We start from the raw sequence: 21125 nt of genomic DNA on the forward strand, positions 1-21125 counted from the left end.
CAATCTTTCCTTTATTTTCAGAAAAATATCTTGAAAGGATTTTGTGCTCAATTCAGGGACAGAGAAGTAGAGTAAAAGTGGTTTGTGGCATGGGGTGCTGGATCAAAGAAACCCTGATGGGAAGAAATAGGTGTCATAGGAATGAAAGGAAGCACAGAAGTTGTGCTTAGTGGTTGAGATTCAAGAGAGGTGTCTGTTCTCTGGTAGATGGGGTTTTTCATCTTGTGGCAAAATACAATCCTGTAGTAACATTGTTACCTGTTTATTACTTGCTACATTCAGGGTACTACCTTTTTGAGCTTATATGAGATACCACCTTTCACTTAAAATAATGTTTCTACAAAGGAGATTTTGTTGTTAATTAAAAATTAAACTTGTGAAATATCTTACTTGCAAGAGAAATGATTTAGTTTTGAATTTTTTCATTTATTTTTGTTGTAGTTTATGTTATGGATTAGTTGTTGAAAATTTCAGTCATAGAATCAGTCTTAGATTGTAAAGCATCTAGTCTGGTGATCCTCAAAAGATTTCACTGGGGCCTAAAGGCAGATACATAAGATGTAGACTATATATAAGACAAAAGTACAAGCACCTTATCTGCTAAGGCACCTTCATAAAACACAGTTTGAAATGCTGATGTAATTGATCTGTTCATCTTTGTTTTACAAATAAGGAGAGAAAGGCTTGAAGAGAGAGGCAGCTACTTCCCCACGTTTTTGTAGCTAAGTGGGGGCTACACTTAGAGCTAAGTCCCGTATTCTGCCTCCAAATCGAGGAACAGCCCCACTGTATCACACACAACCTGTATTAGGAAAACTTATGCGTTAAAGAAGATAGTCCTCCTTGTTTCAAAGCTGACGTGGCCATCTACTAACTAATTTCTCAATTTGACAAAAGGATACCAACTTTAGAAATAAGCAAATGGCCGAGCATATTGCAGTGTCTTCAGATTTTGCACAGAATACCTGTATTCCAGGCTCTCAGCGGGAGATGCTGTCTTTTTTTGAAAATTTTACTTGAGAGAGGTCACATTTTTAGAAGATACTGAATTCATCCGTTTTTCCAAATATTCTGTATTTTGTCCTAAAATTAGACTGTCAGAATGCTATAGCCTGAGCTATATTTTCTTAATTTTCTGAAAACTAGCCCTTGCTGAGTTGTAAATTGGAATTACTCCCTCAATTTCTATTGAGGGGCATCTCAAAAAAAATTAGCTTTAATGAAATTATTATTTTGCCCTTTAATACTCTTATTCCCCTATACATTACCCTGAAAAAGAAATTAGAGCTAAGGGCAAAGAGGGAGTTTGTTTTCCCTAAAGAACTGATATATTTTTTTTCCTTGTGGACAATTAAAAGGGCATAATTGTATTTCTCTTTCTGTTTTGGCCTTAAGAGAATTCAGAGCCAGATTAGTGGCTTGTCCGCAGTATCTGTGGTAGGCTCCATCATTTGTAGGTCCTACCCTACTGTGCCCTATTAGAAATTGTGTATCTTCATAGCCTCCCAGTTGGAAATCACTGGATGACAGCATTCTCTTGTGAATTACTTAAATGTGGTTGTACTCCAGAGTCCATTCAAGTGTGATGATTGTGTTTTGGGATTTTTCTGCAAGTAGTAAATACTAAGTATATAGTTGTTATAGTGTTAGAACTAGATATGGACTCCATACTGTGGTTTTCTTTTATGTGGAGGATATATGCATTTTGGCATTAATTGACTTTGTAATAGATAGTTTCAAGGGCCAAAGTTAAAATATATGGCAAATGTTCAATTGAACCCTCCCTTTTTTTTCATATTCATGCAAATCAGACTTACTATGTATTTTAGACCAATATTTGGAAAAGGTTTTCCTTTTTTTTTTTGTGATAAAATACAGAGAGCATAAAATTTATCATTACTGTTTGTAAATGCATAGTTCAGTAACATTAGGAACCTTGTGTTATGCAGCCATCACCACCATCTGGAACTCTTTCCATCTCTTAGTTTCATCTAAACTGAAACTCTCTACCCATTAAACAGCAATTCCCCATTCTCTTCTTCCCCCAGCCCTTGGCAACCACCATTCTTACTAGCTGTCTCCCTGAATTTGACCACTTTAGGAATCTCCAATAGGTGGAATTACTCTGTCCTTTTGTGCCTGCTTCATCTCACTTATCATAATGCCTTTGGGTTCATCCACGTTGTAAGGCAGGTGTCAGAATTTTCTTCCTCTTTAAGGTTGAATGATACTCCGTTGTGTGTATACACACATTTTCTTTAACCGTTCATGCATACATGTTGCACTTGTGTTGATGCCTTTTGTCTGTTGTGAATAGTGCTGCTATGAACATTGAGTATACAGATACGTTTTTGTGTCTCCACTTCAGTTCCTGTGATGATGTACTCAGAAGTGGAATTCCTGGATCATATAGTTCTCTTTTTCATTTTTGGAGGACTTGTACTGTTTTTGTAGTGGCTACACCATTTTACATTTCTACTAACAGTGCATAAGGATATTGTTCTATATCCTATCCAACACTTGTTTTTTCTCTTGTTGTTTTGAAATAGTAGCCATCCTAATGGGTGAGAAGTATGGAAAAAGTTTTTGTGATAAGTTAATCACTTTTAGATCCAAATGTCAATCCCAAGGTTGACAGACTGTCTCTTCCTACATCGTTTCATAATTGCTCTGCAGAGCCATGATTTTCTTTTATTTTTAAGACCATTGAAAAGTTGCCCTGTTGAAGTGTGGTAGAGGGCATACAGTCTCCCGGGTGTCCTCTCTTTTTCCCTCCAGTTTAAAAAAAGCAGCTGCATAAAGCAAGGATGATTCTTGGTTTCTGTGGACTTAAGACTTGGCTTAGGTCTAAATATCAATATTTTACCTTTATTTTCATTATCTTTCTGTACTTTAGATAGCACATGTTGCCTTCCCATTGTATTTTGAAAGATCATTGCTTTATTGAGAAGAATTTTATCTTCTGTACAGAGTCAGCATAGGAAAATTTAAGATATATTTGAACCACAGATATAAAATATGAAACAAAGAAATTGATATACTTAGGTCAAGCCTACCTTCACCTGTCCATGGGAACTAATAAAGTAATATATCAAAAGCAGAAAATGATTAACCTGAGCATTAGAATTGAACAGAGAATTTAACGTATTCTGTAAGGAAATTATTATTTGATCTTTAGCCATATTGAGTATAAAATTTCTATAAACCTTGAAGTCAATGGAAATTTTTAAAAATAAGATAGAAAATTGGGGAAAATATAACCACAAAGTTATCAAAAGGATCTTAGAGGGTCATTGAATTTTCTTCCATTTGCAAGAATCCTCTGTTTAGCTTCCTGCCTAGCTAGACGGTCATTTTACATGCTTATGAATGCTGTCATCAATTGATATACAGGCAGTGTACTCCAGTACTTACAAGTTTCGTGTCTGAGTCACACAGACCTGGTTTGAATACCAGCTCTGTCACTTAAGTTATGTGATCCTAGGCGGATCATGTAATCTCAAGAAGCTTGAGTTTCATCATTGTTTACAGCACCTACCTCATAGGATTGTGGGAGGATTGTATGAGCTAGTATGCTAAGTATTTATCGTAACATTTGGCATAAACACAGCTAGATACCAGCTCCTGCACTTCCTGCTGATACTACTACTATTATACATGAATTTTCTCTTACCACCCATTCCACTGTAGGAAAGCTTAAAACACTAGAAGGTTAGTTAAACCTTACGTTAAGGTGAAGCTTATTCCATTTTTCTTTTAATTCATGTCTGCATTCTGCAGCACCACAAAAACATGTTCTATCTCCCGTGACAATACTTCAGCTAGTTGGATCAACCAGTAAATTCTTTTTCTCCCAGGGCAAGCGTCTCCAAGTTCTTTTAACTGTCAGGCTTTCCAGATCCTTCCTTTTCGTACTCTTCAATGATCTCTGTTTTTTTCTCAAAGTGCATCATCCAGAAACAAAGTTAGTGTTCCACATGAAGTTTGAGTGCAGAACACGGTACCTCTCAGTTGGCTTTCCATCCAATTGGAGGAAAAGAGTCTTGATTGCTATGGTAGTAGTAGCCTACAGAGCCCCGTGGGAAAGGCCCTGCTAGCCTATCTCTCAGCCTCTCCTATGCTATGCTTAGTATATACCCCCTCCCATCCAACCAATCTGCTTTGTTCTGAGGACAGCAGTCCCCTCCTGTCCCACAGACTTGGGAGCCTGTTCCTACCTCAAAACATTCACTGTTCCTTTTCCTGGAACATGTTTCTCCCAGGAATCAATCCTTGCTTGATTATTTCCCTTACTTTTTAAGCCTTTAACTCAGTTGGAACCTGATCATGAGTTCTCTGGTCATCCTGTCTCCCAGGCCTTTCCTTCCCTTCCCAACTTCATTTTTGCTTTCATTATTTTCTGCCACACTAAACACACTAAACATTTTTACTTATTGGTTTCCCCCCAGTAGACTGTAAGTTCTCTGAGCACAGGGATTTTTAGTCTATTTTGTTCATTGGTGACCCTCTGCAGCCTGTAATGGTGTAGGTGGTTGATGAATATTTGTTGCTTGAAAAGCACAACTCCTCTTTATGTATTAGAGCACAAGCACAAGTCAGGGGAGGGGCAGAGGAAGAGGGAGCAGCAGACTCCTGCTGAGCAGGGAGCCCTATTGATTGTTGTGGGGCTGGATCCCAGGACCCTGGGATCATGACCTGAGTAGAAGGCTGATGCTTAACTCACTGAGCTACCCAGGCACCCCCCAAAACAAAAAATTTTAAGTGTTCCTCTTGAAGGGAAAATAAGCCACGTTCATTGTTTTAGGACTTTGGAGATTTTCACCTCATTTTGTTTGCTTCATCAATATTTTATTTTGCATGTAATTTTATGTGCTCAAAAGATTTTTATCTTCTGTAAACTCGAATACAGATTTTTAAAACAAGAATATTTGTTCTTTAACTAAATCTTAACAGAGCTTCCTGAGTAGAGAGCTTAAGATAAATTATCTTTCCAACTTAGAATGGCCAGACTCCCAAACCAGCTGCTTGATCTCTTCCGAGGGCCCTCCAAAGATGGTTTTCTCTTTGTGCCATGACTTGAAAACTTAGGAAGCACTGCTTTAAGATATTTAAAATGTTTTTTTTTCAGATGGAGTTACAGCCCACTGAACTGTGATTCTAGTGTATTTTAGTGTTTGTTTTTGCCCTAGGTTGAGAACTATGAAAGCACTTGTTAAAACAATAAAACATCAAAATTCTGTAAAAATCAGGTTATCATCTTCCTGAACTTAATGTTCCACATACATAGATGTTTCCAGAGACCAAGCTGAAGGCATTAGAAAAAATAGAGTTGGACGTCAAGGTGTAGCTGTATAGTGAAATGGTCAGCAGCAACAGCAGGAGAGCTGCTTATACTTGCAACAACATGAGTGGTTCTGAAAAACATTGTACTTAGTGAGAGAAGCCAGATACAAAAGAATGTATCATACATGATTCCATTTATTTGAAATCAAGAACAGACAAACCTAAAGCATGGCTCTGGAAATCAGAGCAGTGTTTGCTGAGGTGGGGGTGGGGGGGTTGGAGAACGGGAGAGTGACTACAAAGGAGCCCAGGAGAATTGGGGGCAGGGCTAGAAATAATCTATCTTTGTAGTGGTGCTGGTTACATGGGGGTGTACTTGTGAAAATTCACTGAACTATACATTTAAAATGGATTTTACTGTGTAAATTTTTAAAAAATCACTTAAAAATTAGATTTGGTAGGTGTTGCTTCTGTGTATAACTTTCTGGAGTTATTTTGATCAACGGACCTCTCAACTACAGAGGACTTGAATAACTCAAAATAAGATTTGTTTAGATTATGATTAAACTTCTCTGCTTTTAAAAATGATTGTTTATACCTCTTGTGGCCTATCTTGAAAAAAATTTATTTCGAGGATACATAAAATATATAAATCTGTGGTGAGTGATTATGTAACAGTAAGCTATTTTTAGGTGGAAGCTTTGCAACCATAATGAGACAGGAGTGTGCTTAACAGAATCTCAGTTGGGATTTTCATACTAGATGCCTCAGAAGGCCATGCATTCTGCACTGTTTGAGAGTACCTTTCAAACATTTTGTGTTTGATGCAATGCCAGTTTTTTGCAAATTTGATGCAAACATCAATTCTTGAGTAGACATACTTAAAGGAATTTTTCTAATTGTAAAGTTAGAGATATGTGGAAGATGCACAGAAATGTACAGAAAGCTATTTTCTGCTAAACATGGAGAGAAATATGAAAACCAGAGCCCAGCAAACCACTGGTGGGATTTTTCTGTGTTTTGGTTTATGCGTGTTGGCAAACACACAAATGCAGTATATGTATCTGTTTAATATTCTACATGGTTTTCAGTAGCATCAGAGTGAATATTTTTTTCAGACATATTCTTTGAAACATGTTTGCAGGCAGACTGGGTGGCTCAGGGGTTTAGCGCCGCCTTCAGCCCAGGGAATGATTCTGGAGACCCAGGATCGAAGTCCCACATCAGGTTCCCTGCATGGAGCCTACTTCTCCCTCTGCCTGTGTCTCTGCCTCTCTCCTTCTCTCTGTCTCTCATGAATAAATAAATCTTTAAAAAAAATGTTTGCATTATCAATATATGAGTAATATTTTTATGCCCTTACTCTTGCCAGATACTGTTTTTTATATAATTTTATTGACCTATAATTGATGTACAGTAAACTGCACATATTTAAGTGTAACTTTTGATGTGTTTACAGTAGTGAAACCATCACTCCAATCAAGATAAAGAATACTTCTGTTATTTCCAGAAGTTTGTTCTTGCCTTTTGTAATACCCCCCACTTTCCCACCTACCCCAATACACAGGCACTATTTATCAGCTTTTATCACTAGGGATCAGTGGGAGTTTTCTAGAATTTTACATAAATGGAATCCTACAGTTTGTACTTTTTTGGAGGTGTAGGAGGTTTGGCTTCATATTCATCCATGTTGCACAAATCGCTAGTTCGTTCCTTTTCATTGCTGAATAGTTATCCATTTCATAATGTACTTTTTTTTTTAAACCTATTGACTTATGGATTGTTTCTAGCTTTTGGCTATTGCAAATAAAGGTATTAGTATTTGTACAAGTCTTCAGTGGACATAATGTTGCATTTCATTTAGGTAAATAACCTAGGAATAAGTAGAATGGCCAGGTCATATGGGAAATGAATGTTTATGGGGCTTTTAATTTTTTTTTTTTTTAGTTTTTTAATTTTTAAAAAATTGAAGTAGAATTCACAAGACATAAAAATAACTTTTGAGTGTGGAATTCAGTGGCACTTAGTAAAGCACAGGGTTGTGCAACCATCACCTCTATCTACTTGCACAACAATTTTCATCACTTCAGAAGGGAACTTTGTACCCAGGAAGCTGGCACTCCCCATCCCCTGAAAATGACTACCTGTATTTTGTCCCTATGGATTTGCCTGTTTTCAGCGTTTCACGTAAATGAGTCATACACTGTGTGAACTTCTGATGTCTGGCTTTTCACTTACATACTGTTTTTGATCTTCATGCTCATAGTACTACGTATCAGTACTTTGTTCCTTTTTATAGCTGGATAGTTTTCCATTGTATGTATATAACACATTCATTCATTCATTTGTGGATATTTGGGTTCCCAGCTTTTGGTTGTTGGGAATAGAGCTGCTTTGAACATTTTTGTATAGGTATTTGTTTGAACACATGTCAGTTCTTTTGGGACTATATATAAGAGCAAGTTTCCTAGGTTGTATGGTGGTTTTATGTTTAGCTTTTTGAGGAATCACCAAACTGTTTTCTACTACATGTACCATTTTATGTCCCCATTAGCAGTGCACAAGGGTTCATTTTCTCCACATCCTTGTCAATACTTGTTATTTTCCATTTTTAATTTTTAAAATTTTTTTTAAGATTGATTGATTTTAGAGACTATGAGCATCAGAGAGCCTGATGTGGGGCTGGATCTCATGACAATGAGATCATCGCCTGAGCCGAAAAGCAAGAGTTAGATGCTCAACTGATTGCACCATCCAGGTGCCCCTTTATTTTCCTTTTTTTTTTTAAAAAAAAAAGGTCATCCTAGTGGGGTATAAAGTGATATCTCAGTGATTTGCATTCTGTAATGCCTGAGGGTGTTGAGTATCTTTTCATACATTTGTTGGTCATTTGTATATTTAGAGAAATGTCTGCTCAAATCATTTGTCCGTTTTTAAATTGGGTGGTCATTCTATTGCTGAGTTATAGGAGTTCCTTATAGTCTCCATACAAGTCCTTTTATTGGTTACGTGATTTACAGATATTTTCTCTTGCTTGCCTTTCTATTAACATTATCTTTTGAAAAGCAAAATTTTTGATATTGATGATGTCCAAGTTTTTTTTTTTTTTGTATATATATTGCTTTTTCTGACCTATTTAAGAAATCTTTGCCAAGCCCATAGTTGCTAAGATTTTCTCCTGTGTTTTCTTCCAGAAGCGGCCTAATTTTGGCTTTATGTTTGGGTCTGTACACCCATTAAGAGATAGATTTTGTTTTTGTTGTCTTTTTGATATATGAGGAGAAACTAGAGTCCTAAATAAACAGATATCCTTATTTGTATCAGAAGACTCAGTATTGTTAAGATGTTTGGTCTCCCTAAATTGATTTATAGAGTCAAAGTAATCCCAGGCAGAATTCCAGCAAGGTTTTTTGGTTTTGTTTTATTTTGGTAGAAATTGATAAACTGATTCTCAAATTTATATAGAAATGCAAAGGGCCTTATAATAACTAAACCAATTTTGAAAGAGAACAAAATCAGGGGCACCTGGGTGACTCAGTGGTTGAGTGTATGGGGCTCAATCCCACAACCCTCAGATCATGACCTGAGCCGAAATCAAGAGTTGGATGCTTAACCGACTGAGCCATCTAGGCTCCCCACATTGTTAGTATTATCTTTAATCTGAAGTTCTTTGCAGTGGTCTTTATGATAATAGGTGTATTTTGGGAGTTAATATAGTCTGTAAATCTTCATAACCAAGCTCTACTAATCTGTAGCATATGACAATATCCTGAAGTTACTCTGCATCTTGTACCTTACCCTTGGCCATGTGGCATGTGGACCATGGGAGGGCGTGGTTGTCCATCTGTATATTTCCTACATGTGTATATCATATCTTTATTTTTTTTGACTAATATTTGTCTAATTTTTTTTGACAAAAATAAATACAAAAGACTTTCTAATACTTGGTGGTTACACACACTCTATTTAGAGACTAACCAAAGGCAAGAAGGAGCCACTGAAAAGCTTTAAGAAGTAATGTTGGATTTACATTTTTAATATATGAGCTGGGTAGGAATGTGAAGTGTCTTTTTCTCACATTGTAATCTCAGGGTATAATCTCTTCTTGGATTAACCAGTCTCTTATTCTACTTTGTATCCTCAGCACTTTACTTTGGAAGAGTAGTAGGTGTTCAGTAAACATTTTTTAACTAAATGGAAATTCTCCTAAGTCAGTAATTCTTATCAGGAACCACATCCGAATAATCTGTAGCGCTTTGGGAAAAAAAAAATTACATGTACTATTGTTAGTATTAGCATTAAACAGGAAACTCCAAGCTACCTAACATTAGCTTAAATAAGTTAGAGATTCTTTTTCCATCTTAGAGAAGATAGGAGTTGGGCAATATGAGCCTAGGATAGTAGTTTCAGATGTTAGGGGCTATTCCATATATCAAATGATGGTCAGCAGGAAGGAGCAAAGGGCCAAAATAGATGTGTGCCCTTCCCTTTAAGGAGATCTGGTGAATTCCCCACAATACTTGTATTCTTTGTGGGCAGAACTTAGTCATATGGCCCCAGCTGCCAGAGAGACTGAAAAATAATCTTTTAGCTGGAGGGCATTATAGCCAGCTAACAAATTGGGATTCTTCTATAGATAGTGGGAGAAATTAGCAATTTCTGTAATAGTACACAAACCTTGTTCATTCTTGGAAGTCTTAATTCAGTTGATCTGGGCTAAAATTAGGCCTTCTAATTAAAACAAAAAAACAAAAAACAACCAAACAGATCATATTAGCTGATCTAGATATACTCTTCATGATGGAGAACCGTGGCTCTAAGCCAGGTTTTGAACAGGACAGATCTGCTCATTCTTGGAATGAGAAATCTTTCTCCTGGTGAGCATGGATTCAGCACGTTTCTAATCTGCCTTATGAATTTGACATTTTACAATGATGTAATCCCTGACAGGGGTCCAAGTGATGGTTTTAACAGATGTTTTGTTGTAGTCCAGGTCAGTCTGCTTCACACACTCCGCCCCCATTTTCCTGGTCCACCAACCTGATAACCATTACCTTCCTGGACACACCCTCCCCCAATCTCCCTAAAGTGAAACTGGCTGTTTTCTGAGACTTATGATCACTTATTTCCATCACAATGTTATTGTCACACTGTGGATTGGAAAGCTTATGGGATTTGAAGTTAAAAGATCTTGGTTGCAGTTCTTATTCCTCTAACCTATGGCAAGGAACTTAAACTTTATGATCTTCAGTTTATACACATACACACATACTCCTCATAGAGTTAAGATTTAATGAACTAATAGTATGTAAAAGTACCTTTTAAACTGTAAAACGCTATACAAATAATCAGTTGTAGATATAAAATTAGTCCTGTGTACACAGAACCATGGTTCATACAAATGCTTATGAGATTCTTTTTTTTCTTCTTTTTTCTCAGTGAACTCATAATAAAGTTAATAAGATTTTTAGAGACATTTCTGTTGAGGGCCCTGCACTTGAGTTATTTCTTGGTAAACATTGAAATATGGATACTAGTTGAAAAGAATTTATTCAAAAGAATTATTTTGCATTGCTTCAGTGCCCCCTCTACCTTTCTTGTTATTATATACCTTAATGTTTATTTATTTTAAAATACTGTTTCAATGCTTGTTTTCCAGGAACCATTCCAGGGATATTCCAGGAACCATTCTTAGCAGTAGGAAATTCAGTTATGAACAGATATTTGATTAGGGATAAAGACATGATTAAGAAAGTATTTGAAAAAATTTCAGAATCTTTATTAAATAGGCTGATTTAGAATTTTACCCTTTTAATATAGTCAACACCAATTTATTACATTACATTGAAAGTTGTTTAAAGTGTGTTTAATATATACCATTACATGGCAATTTAGCATTCTGTTGTATACATGATGATACGTGAAAACTTTTTGAAACTTTTAATATACTATAAAGTAGAATATTATATATTGGAAATTATGCATTGAACTGTGCATAGTACTTTTAGGAATATAATCCTGTAAATCCTACTTCTGGAATAGAAAGTAAACATACTTGTGGAAACTTCAGTGTAGATACACCTTATATAAGTGTTATAATTGTGGTCAAATGATTCATCTTTGCAATTGAAAGAGAAAATTATTTATGAGACCTTGTACCAAGTTATTTTAAGTACAAGAACCATTGAACAAGGCAGTGAAGTAAATACATGCTGAATCTGCTGTTGGAAGTATACTGTGGAAGTGAATAGTTCTACATTGTTATATTGTTTGTATGTATTACTAGTTTCTCATTGATGTTATTTCTTTGAGACATTATTTTTAAATCAGTCTGACAAAAATAAGTACTTTTGTACTTATTCCTGAGTTTGTATTCCTCCCAGTATCATTACCACATTGCTTTTAAAAACCTCCATTTGCCAAATATTTCTTCAGTGCCTGTTTATTGGGCTCTTTCCTATACATAGGAGTAGCCAGTTATCCCCCAAATTCCTCCTTGATTTAAATGTCTAAAGATATACTTGGAAGTGACTTTAATAGGTTACTAGCAGAAACTGTTAGCAGTTTAACAGGTTCCATTGAGGTTATTTTACTTAGAGTATGTCAGTAAGTCAACAACCAGATACAGGCCCTCATCTTCTTTCTCAAGGTAGAACCTAAGGGCAGAGAGGCACGGAGGTTAATTCCCAGTGGGATTTCCTTTTTCTCTTGTCTTGAGCCAAATTGAGGAAGATAGCAATGCCAGTAAGAAAGGGACATTTTTTAATGATGCAAGAGCCAGTGGCCATTGACTGTAAGCAACAGGAAAATGAATAGCTGCCTTGTTCTAGGCTGACCAGGTTAGTGTGAATGAGGCTTTAAAGGGCCTTAGAAATGATCATTTTTTATCGCAGGGAGAACTCTTTTATGTTGTATATGTTAAGAGACTAGAGGATTCTTACTACATCACATGCTGGGATCAGTAAGTTGGTAACCTCTTTGTTATTCTCCATATTTCGTATATTCATGTTGAAGCAAAAGCAGTTAGGACAAAACTTTATTACCCGTATCTACCCATCTAAATCTGTGCACATCTACACTCTGCCTTTTTTCTTGCAGCTAAGGATGAACTTTTCCATGCCCTGACAAAGGCCAACTATATACTTGTGGATTACATCCCATCCTTTTAGCAAATTTGAGAATATCATTCCAGCCGTCCTGTCCTCTCACTCCCACATCATTAATTACCCCTGCTCTATTGAATCTTTCCCATCAGGATAGAAACGTGCTGAGTTGTCTTCCATAATAAAGCCTTGTTGACTTTCCTGTCCCCTTCCAGCAATTGCCCCAGTAGTCGTCTTCCCTTTTTAGCAAAACTTCTTAGGTTTGGGCTATACTCTCCAGGTTTCCTCTCTCATTTTTCTTGGCCTGCTCCAGTCAGGTCTTTTGTCTTCAGTATCCTTTCAAACTCTGGTGAAACTGCCCATGTTAAGTTCACCATCGATCCCGTCACCAAACCTAGAGGTCCTTTTTCCTAGTTCCCATATTTATCATTGGTGTTTGACATGGTTGATGCCTAAATCCTCTTTGAAAAGTTCTCAGATGCTTACAGGACACCACATACACCTAGTTTTCCTTCTGTATCTCTTCCTCTCTCTTTTTGTTTCCTTGTACTGGTTCTTCTATCAGAAGAAAAAGTAAGTCTTTGGATTTCTTCCTATTTACATTGCACTTTCTCCCTCAGTGATTCCTTACAGCTTCCTTATTCTTTCAGCTCATAATATATTTGCAAAATACTTCGAGTTCTATTTCCAGCCTGGACCTCTTCCTTGAACACCTGATTTGATGTCTGTCTACTTGACACCTACACTTGGATGTCTGATAGCATCTCATACCTACCATATATGAAAGGAGTTCCTAATTGTCCCCATTCCTTCTGCAGTCTTCCCTGTTTTAGGGAACGATGGCTCTGTCTTTAGTTGCTTAGGCCAAAACTGTGAAATCATCCTTGATTTTTTTTTTTTTAACGTATCCTATAGGCAGGCACCCTGTCAGCAAATTATTTAGGCCTTCTTACAAAGTGTATTCAGAATCTCACTACTTAAGAACACTTTTGTTGCTCTTACCCATCTCTTACCTGGACTGTTTTAGCAGCCTCTTAAGGGATCTTATTGATTTGACTCTTGACCTCCTCCTGGTTCTCCACGAGGTCAGCCAGGGAGTTTGTATTCAGTTGTAGATCAGACAACTTTACTTCTCTGCTCACCTCTGCTCAGAGCCTCTCCATCAGTTTCCCATCCCACAGATTCAAAGCTAGGGTTCTTAAGGCCACCTGCAAGCTTTCTGCAGTCCTTTCCTCCCACAACTGCCTTGTGTAGCCTGCCTCCTCTCCAGACTGTATCAAGCAGATCTGCTTCGATCCCTGAAGCATATTTATTCCTAAATAAGTGTCTTTTAGTAATGGAAAGGACAGAAGAAAAGTCTTCGGGAACATCAAGAAATGCATCACACTTGGAAAGGCAGTATTGGGATGGCACAGAAGAAGAGCATTAGAATCCATGAAAACTTCAAACAATAATGTGTGTAAAGATGCTTTGTAAATCCATAAAACAAAGTATGTCTACACGCTGTGTTCCTGAGGCTATATATTATCACACTTGATTGTGCCTCAGACATGGGCTCAGACCTTAATTTTCCTGGACCTGGGAGGTGAGGAGGTGGTCATTCAGCCTGACACTGCATTTAGAAGTAACTCTGACAGTCATTCACATGAGCTCCATCCTCCTACAGCGAAACAGTTAGGTAGTCTTCTGGGAGCAGAAGAGCCTTTACCAACAATAAAGGACCAGGCCCACTTTAACAGCTATGTGGCCACAGCAGAGAGTCAGCTAAAGCACACATAACTTAAAAAGTTTTGAAGTCCATCTAGTGTTGGTCCCATAACCACAAAAAGAAGTGTCAATGTAATTCCTTACCTGAGAGAGAAAATTAGACATTTTAAATTCAGGTCTAGTATTTCAGTGTTAAGCTAATACATTCTGTGTTCTTGTAGCCATACATCAATCACAAGGAGTAAGGCTGATGCTATTTAGCTGATGGGAGTGTGGCCAGTTGAAAGAGACTAGATTGATCAAGGCCAGAATCTCCTCTAACCTGTAATTGGATAATTGGACACAGTATTCTGTGAATACTCTCGCCTACTCCCCAACTAGTAGTGTGTTTTTGCCAGATTTAATTATTGTCTCTGTCCAACTTAGCTTCCGTGGAACATGGGGAAATAGAGTACTTAATAGAAGGAGAGTAGATAAAATGTGTGTACTGGCTAGCATGTAACTTTAAAACTCTTGATTCTTTAGCCTGCATCTGCTCACTGTTAGTGTGACGAACACTTTGGAAGTGTTCATTGTGAATTTCCAATTGCCAGCATGAAATGGAGTGAGATATAAGATGATCATGTTGCTGTGGTTTGAGAAGACTCTAGTGGAAAAGCTTGTATTTGCATTAATCTAAAGCAATACAGACGTGGATATGGGTTTATTATTAAGAGTTTGATGGTTTAGTTCTTAAATTATTCCTAGTAAGTACGACATTTATGTTTGCTATGTTACATGTTAATTTTTGTTATGGGAAAGTTACAGGGCTGAGGGTATACATTTTATATTTGAATTTTATATTTAATTTGAAAAAATGTCACTCATATTCTAGAAAGGTTCTTATGTAATTATAAACATATATGTTGGGCTTCTGCAGTAATTTTTAAATGCCAGGTTGTCTCCTGGTGTTTCTGAAATACCAGTAGAGGATTTGAAATTACATTATTCCAGTGATCTAACTGGCTAAATGGTATCGATGGCAGTGTGATCCTAGATGCTTCTCTAAAGCAATAAAGAGCTCTTTACTGTAGTTTCTGTGATGTATGTACCTACTCTCAGGTACATCACTGTACATGATGAAAGCAATTGTCATTTTGTGTGTAATTTTAGAGTAAGATGCCTTGAAACAAGTACAAATGCAGTCAGATCAACAAAAACAAGGTAAGAGCTAGAATAGTGGTGAGAGTCTCTTCTGTTTCTGCTTCCCACCCCTTTCACTCCTCTTAAGAACAAGTGAGAAAATATGTCCAAGTAGCAGAAATGAAGTGGTGCTTATTTTAGATGGATAAAGGATAAGTTGGATTTTGAATAAGATTTTGTTGAGGGAACATGGTATTTGGGGACCTTGATCATTTCTTTTGCCACTATTCTAAAATCTAGGCATATGTAGGTATAAAACTAATGTATTTGTGAACTAGAAGCATTAATTGATTCGTATATTGAAAGGTTCAGTGTCAACAGTGCATTTGCATTTTGATATTTGAAAAGTTAAAAAGATAAAGATAGCAGGAGCAGGTAGGCAGGGTGAAGGAGCTTGGATCCTCCTGCAGTGGTATTTTTGGAATCTACATATATAACAGGACTATAAAGATCTTTTCCATTTCAAGAAAGGATCACTTTGGACATTGTGCTCAATTTTGTAGTCCTTGTTTACAGATAAATGAATTGTCTAACCCATGAAATGAGGCAGAACAATTTGTTTTGTTTTGTTTTTTAAGTTGACTCCAGCCATAATCAGAATATTACCTCCTTTGGAGATAAAAATATAGATTATAGGAGTATTTATAAGTATTTTGCAGTTTCTTAAAAACTGTAATTTTGTAAGTATTTAATCTTTTTATTTCTGCATGTTTTTGCTTATTTACTATTTATTGCTCTTATTTTGTGATCACAAACAGTAAGTCAATAATCTGATGATAATCTCATTAATGATAAACACTGAGGTGCCTGAGGACTGGAACTGTTCCCAAGATGATAAAGGTTTTACTCTATTTCTGTTAGGAACTTAGGATTTCAATAAGGCTGTATTTTTAAGTTCTGTCCAGGACTCTCAGTGTTGAATCTGATGTGGCTCTCAGCAACTCAGGGCTGCAGAGGAGTCTGGTGTCAGAATCACAGGGAGGAGAATGTGCCGGGGATGTCAGGAGGTAAAAGGGTGAGATTCAGCAGAGAGACTAATTCAGGGAGCAGCTGAGTGGTCTCTGTGACTCCCAAGACCCAGACACTGAACTTGAAACCTATAGGAGGTTGTAGAGTCTCCCTATTCGGTGCTTCTCAAACTGTTGGAACATCCCCTGCTGTGGATAGAGGAGAAAAGAAGCCATAGTGCTCCTGATTCTACCAGTGTCACCCAGCGCAGCTTTCTAAAACATCTGTTTCCTGTGTTGGGGTTATTTTTGAGAAAGGTTCTGCTCTGCTAAAGTTAAAAAAAAAAATAAGTAAATAAAGGTTGAAGGCTACTGATAGAGGATTCCACTGTTGTCTAATTTTTAGGTGAAGCAGCTAAGGAACATGAGATTCCTAGAGTTCTGATGCCAAGATGGGTAAAACTATCCGCATCAAATCTAGCACCTGCTCTGTTGTAGGAGGATTGGCTTACCTAAATTTCAGGAGATGTTAGTTAACTGCACAGGTTGAGATGCTCTTGTTTTTAGGCAGGAGGATAGATTATCTTATTAAAAGATGAAAAATCAAACCAGGTTTTGCCTTTTTTATAATCCCTTTTTTTTGTTAGTGTAATAAATTCAAGGTAAAATATGGAACTATAACCAAAATATGGAATCGAAAAATGGAAGTCAAAATGTCATTGCCTGGCTACTCATTTCCTTTCATTTGAGATATAAGCTATTTTGGAAGTAAATTGGAGGATTCTGTCTTAAGCTTTTTTTTTTCTTTGCTTTTTTTTTTTAATTTTCTTTTTTAAGAGCATGTGAGTGGGGTGGGGGGCGAGGGTATAGAGAGACTATGTTGGGCAGACTCCCCATTAAGTGCAAGCCCAACATGTGACTCCATCTCCCCACCCTGAGATCAAGATTTGAGCTGAAATCAGGTGTCGGACACTTAACCTACTAATCCACCCAGGTGTCCCGATGGTATCTTATGCTTTAGTGTGGTACACATTTTAATACTCAGAATGGCTTTAATTATTTTGTTCAAAAACTGGCTTAATTTCATGATTAATATTGAGAGACTATATTTTTAAAAAACTTTGACTTGTGAATTGGCTCATGTTCTTATACTAGAATCTTGATCCTTTGAGCCAAATTTGCTAGTCTTAATCCGTTTTCATTAGCTAGAGCTGTTGTAAGAAAAGGCTCCATGGGAAGAACAGAATTGGTTTAGTAATTGTGCTCATTCATCCATGTGTGTATATCACACGACTGTTTTCATTTCTGTTGTTGCAGTTGAACTGGATCAAAAGCAAATAAATTTTACCTCCTTCTGCATAAGTCGATGTCTCCTGTCACTCTGAAGTCTTTTGTTTGTTTGTTTGTTTGTTTTAATATCTGTTTTCTTCTAGGTGAGGAATTTTAAATTGGAACAAGAACAAGAAAAAAACAAAATTTTGTCAGAAGCACTGGAGACTCTGGCCACCGAGCATCATGAATTAGAGCGGTCTCTGGTTGAAGGCTCACCTCCTCGAAGCATCCTCAGTGAGGACGAGTTCTATGATGCGCTGTCAGGTAACGCTAGCATCCTGCCATCTGTGTTGTTGGCGATTGGAAGCCCAGCTCCTAGATGTCTTTGGAGGGTAAATGTCATCTAGAGTGTGGTGGACTGAGCAGATGTAACACTACCGCTCCCCACACCATCTGTCTTCTCTGTTCTGTTATTGAGGCAGGAAGCTGAAAGTTGAGAATGAGCTTGTCTCCATTTACGGTGTATGCTAAGCTAGGGAGGGAGTGATAAAGAATTTGATTTTTTTCTCTTGTATTCAGCGTCCGTTAAATACATCCTAGTGCCAGGTGCTATTGCATATTTAAGGATAGAGAAAGTTAACTGTTGTCAGAGAGTACTCTGTACCCTCAAAGGATGCAAATAAGTAACACGTGGTTACAGTAAGTACAGTGTGTCAAGTGCCACTGTAGAGGTGAGACCAGGGTGTGGCTAGAGCAGAGGAAAAGCAGTGCTTAATTTTGCCTCAGAAATAAATGCCAAAAACTCATACTGATGAGCGTGGACTCCCATTGCCAAAATTGGAATCCTAACTCTGACATTTGCTGGCTGCATGACCCCGGATAAGTTCTGTAACCCTTCTGGTTTTCCGTTTACACCTATTTAAAATAGGGATGAGTAGATTGTCGATATCAATAGGCTGAGGCAGGATTAAACTAGTTCCTATTTTAAAACTATGTTTAGAACCTGCCTGATATGTACTAGGGGCTCCAGAAATAGGAGACATGTCAGAGGTAGGACTCCCCTGGGAGGGGGTGGCCCACTGAGTGGTTCTGCCTTTGAGGGATTGACTTCAGAGTTTTTGAGGGTGGTAAGGGTGGGGGAGTGGCTGGAGGTGAGCAAGGCTGAGAACAGCTCTCTAACGTGAGGCAATCAAGTTCTTAGAGAATAGATGGATCTGTGCAATTACTGGTTGCCTGGAACTTGACCACAGAAGCAGGAGACCCTAGTGGATAGCAGGTGTGAAAGGATCACATTCAGAATAAAGGAAGCACCCCAAGGAGAGGCAATAGAAATGAAAACTAAAGATTGGGTTAAGGAGATTAAAAACAGTGTGATCGTATAAGACAGAGAAAATGATTGGTGGGCTTTTGGAGAAGAGATTCATTATGAGAGAGCAGCAAATAGGGCCTTTATTTGTGGGAAGTGTGAAATAATCAAATAACGGGAAAAGTAATTTTAATAGCTAGATTTAGGAATAATTAAAGAAAAGAGGATACTGATTTGTGAAAGGAGTGACTCATTGGGAAGAGAAAGTAAAGCTAGGATTTGGAAGTAGTGGGATGAGTGACCAGGCATAGGAAGTGTTTAACATGACTGAAGGAGGTGGGAGAAGAGGGGGAATAACATTGAAGGCTGCAGACATTTTTTCACACCTACCCTGTGCCAAGTCCAGTAGTGTCATGTCCTGTATTCCTTCCTTCGGGGGCATCCAAAAGGGAAAGTCACTAGAGGGATCATAGGATTAAGTACAAAGAGGTCTGAATATAATAGAGCCCAGATGCTTCCGGTGCTCATCCTTTGTGGTGTTTCTTTTTTTTTTTTTTAAGAAAATGTTAAGAAAAATTGTGATAAACAACGTAAAAGTATGTGCATTACTCTGTGAAAGTTTCCCTTCATCCCTTATCCTAATTATGCACTCTTTCTTGGAAGGTCTTACAGCCTTTTAGATTCTCTTCCAGGCCCTTTTTAAGGCAGTTCATGTATATGTGCACATGTACGTATGGCTTTGTTTTGTTGTAAATCAGGAGCAGAAGTAGCTGTATGATCATTCGGGGTCTGCGTTTTCATGTAACAACATAACTTGGAAATCTTTCCCATTGGTAGTACAACTCTAAGTCGTTCTTTCTAAAGGTTGTGTGGAAGTCCAGGATGTGATTCACCACTGTTTTCTTGATCATTCTCTCCTTGATAGACATTTAGCAGCTTCTGTCATCTATCTGCTTCTCAGTCATATTTTAGCACTCAAAACACTCTCCAAAATCATCTCCTCTGGGAGGAAGAGATAAAAAGAACTATAGTCCCTAGGTGACCCTTGGCAAGTATATTGCAGTTCAAGTGCCAATTCAGACTGGTTTGCGGGACCTGCTGCTTTAGGGTTTCCTGTGTTGAGAGGGATCCTGAGGCCAAGTTCAGGAGCCTAGGTCAATCAGCCTGTTCTACCATGGTTGTAGAAATGAAGGAGGGGACAGGTGCCATGCCTTTGCTCCTTCCTGCCCTGAGTGACCCCCCCCCCCCCGAGTTTTGGTATATTTGCCTGAACAGAGTACCCTTTCTGTGGCCACTCCTACTGTTTCCTACTAGAAATCTTGAAAATCATTTGATGCAATGTTATAACTGCATTAAGATTAAGTCAGATGCCTCAGGTTCAAGTCTTGAACTGCTGATAGCCGAGCCATATAATTCATTGAGATCATAAAAGCCATCATTTGGGAATGACTTTATCTTCTCACTATAATCTTTACACATCAACCTCCACTCCTGCTTCCTTCTTCCTTTCTGTTGCAAAAGAAGAAATGTCCCTCCTCAGTTAAAGCCATCCCCTCCTCATTTGTGCATGTACCCCTTTCCTGGCACCTTCTCAAGGACTTCTGTTTGGTTATTGTTCTTCCACCTTCACTTTCAATACCGCATCATTTTAAGTACTGACTTAAAATTCCTGTAATCATTTCCTATTGCTGCTGTAGAAAATTACCACAAATGTGCTTAAACAGTGCAGATTTATTTTCTTACAGTCAGAGGTCAGAAGTCTCAAAGTCAGGGTCTTGATTAGGGCTGTGTTTCTTATAGAGGTTCTGGGAGAGAATCTATTTCCTCAGCCTTTTTAGTTTCTAGAGATCACCTGTATCCGTTGACTTGAGGCCCCATCCTTCCTCGTCAAAGGCAGCAGTGTGACATCTTCCAGGCTCTGTCTCTGCCTCTGACTTTTCTCCCTTACATTTTAAAGGACCTTAGGGATCACAGTGGGCCCACCCAGGTAATCCAGGGTGACCTCCCCACTTCAAGGCCCTCAGCTCAATCATGTCGGCAGAGTCCTCTTACCTTGTGAGGTAATATTTCCACTGGTTTTCAGAGGCTAGGACATGGACATGTTTTGGGGACCATTAGTCTGACTACCACAATTACCAAATTGACAGCTCTAACCCTGACCTCTTGATCTCTTGTTAGAGACTTATATACTTAGCTGTCAGCTGGATAAATAAATGTATTTTTTCTCCTAGATGATCCTTCTCTTTTTCCTCTCGGTGTTGCCTCGCTTTAGTAAATGGCACCTCTCTCCTCTCCTAAAGCCAGAAACCTAGGAGTGGTTTGTGA

General features: G+C 37.9%; 1 protein-coding gene across 7 annotated transcripts in view; it reads left to right on the plus strand.

Moving 5' to 3' along the window:
* OSBPL1A (oxysterol binding protein like 1A) overlaps positions 1-21125 on the plus strand; it is a 223488-nt gene that overhangs the window by 118543 nt on the left and 83820 nt on the right. For all 7 annotated transcript variants that reach the window (XM_055324315.1, XM_055324316.1, XM_055324317.1 and 4 more), the window contains one exon: positions 17656-17818. In XM_055324315.1, the coding sequence (XP_055180290.1) occupies positions 17656-17818 (163 nt within the window). The remainder of the gene's footprint in view (positions 1-17655; positions 17819-21125) is intronic.

This window comes from Nyctereutes procyonoides, unplaced genomic scaffold, assembly GCF_905146905.1.
Source record: "Nyctereutes procyonoides isolate TBG_1078 unplaced genomic scaffold, NYPRO_anot_genome, whole genome shotgun sequence".
Taxonomy (NCBI): domain Eukaryota; kingdom Metazoa; phylum Chordata; class Mammalia; order Carnivora; family Canidae; genus Nyctereutes; species Nyctereutes procyonoides.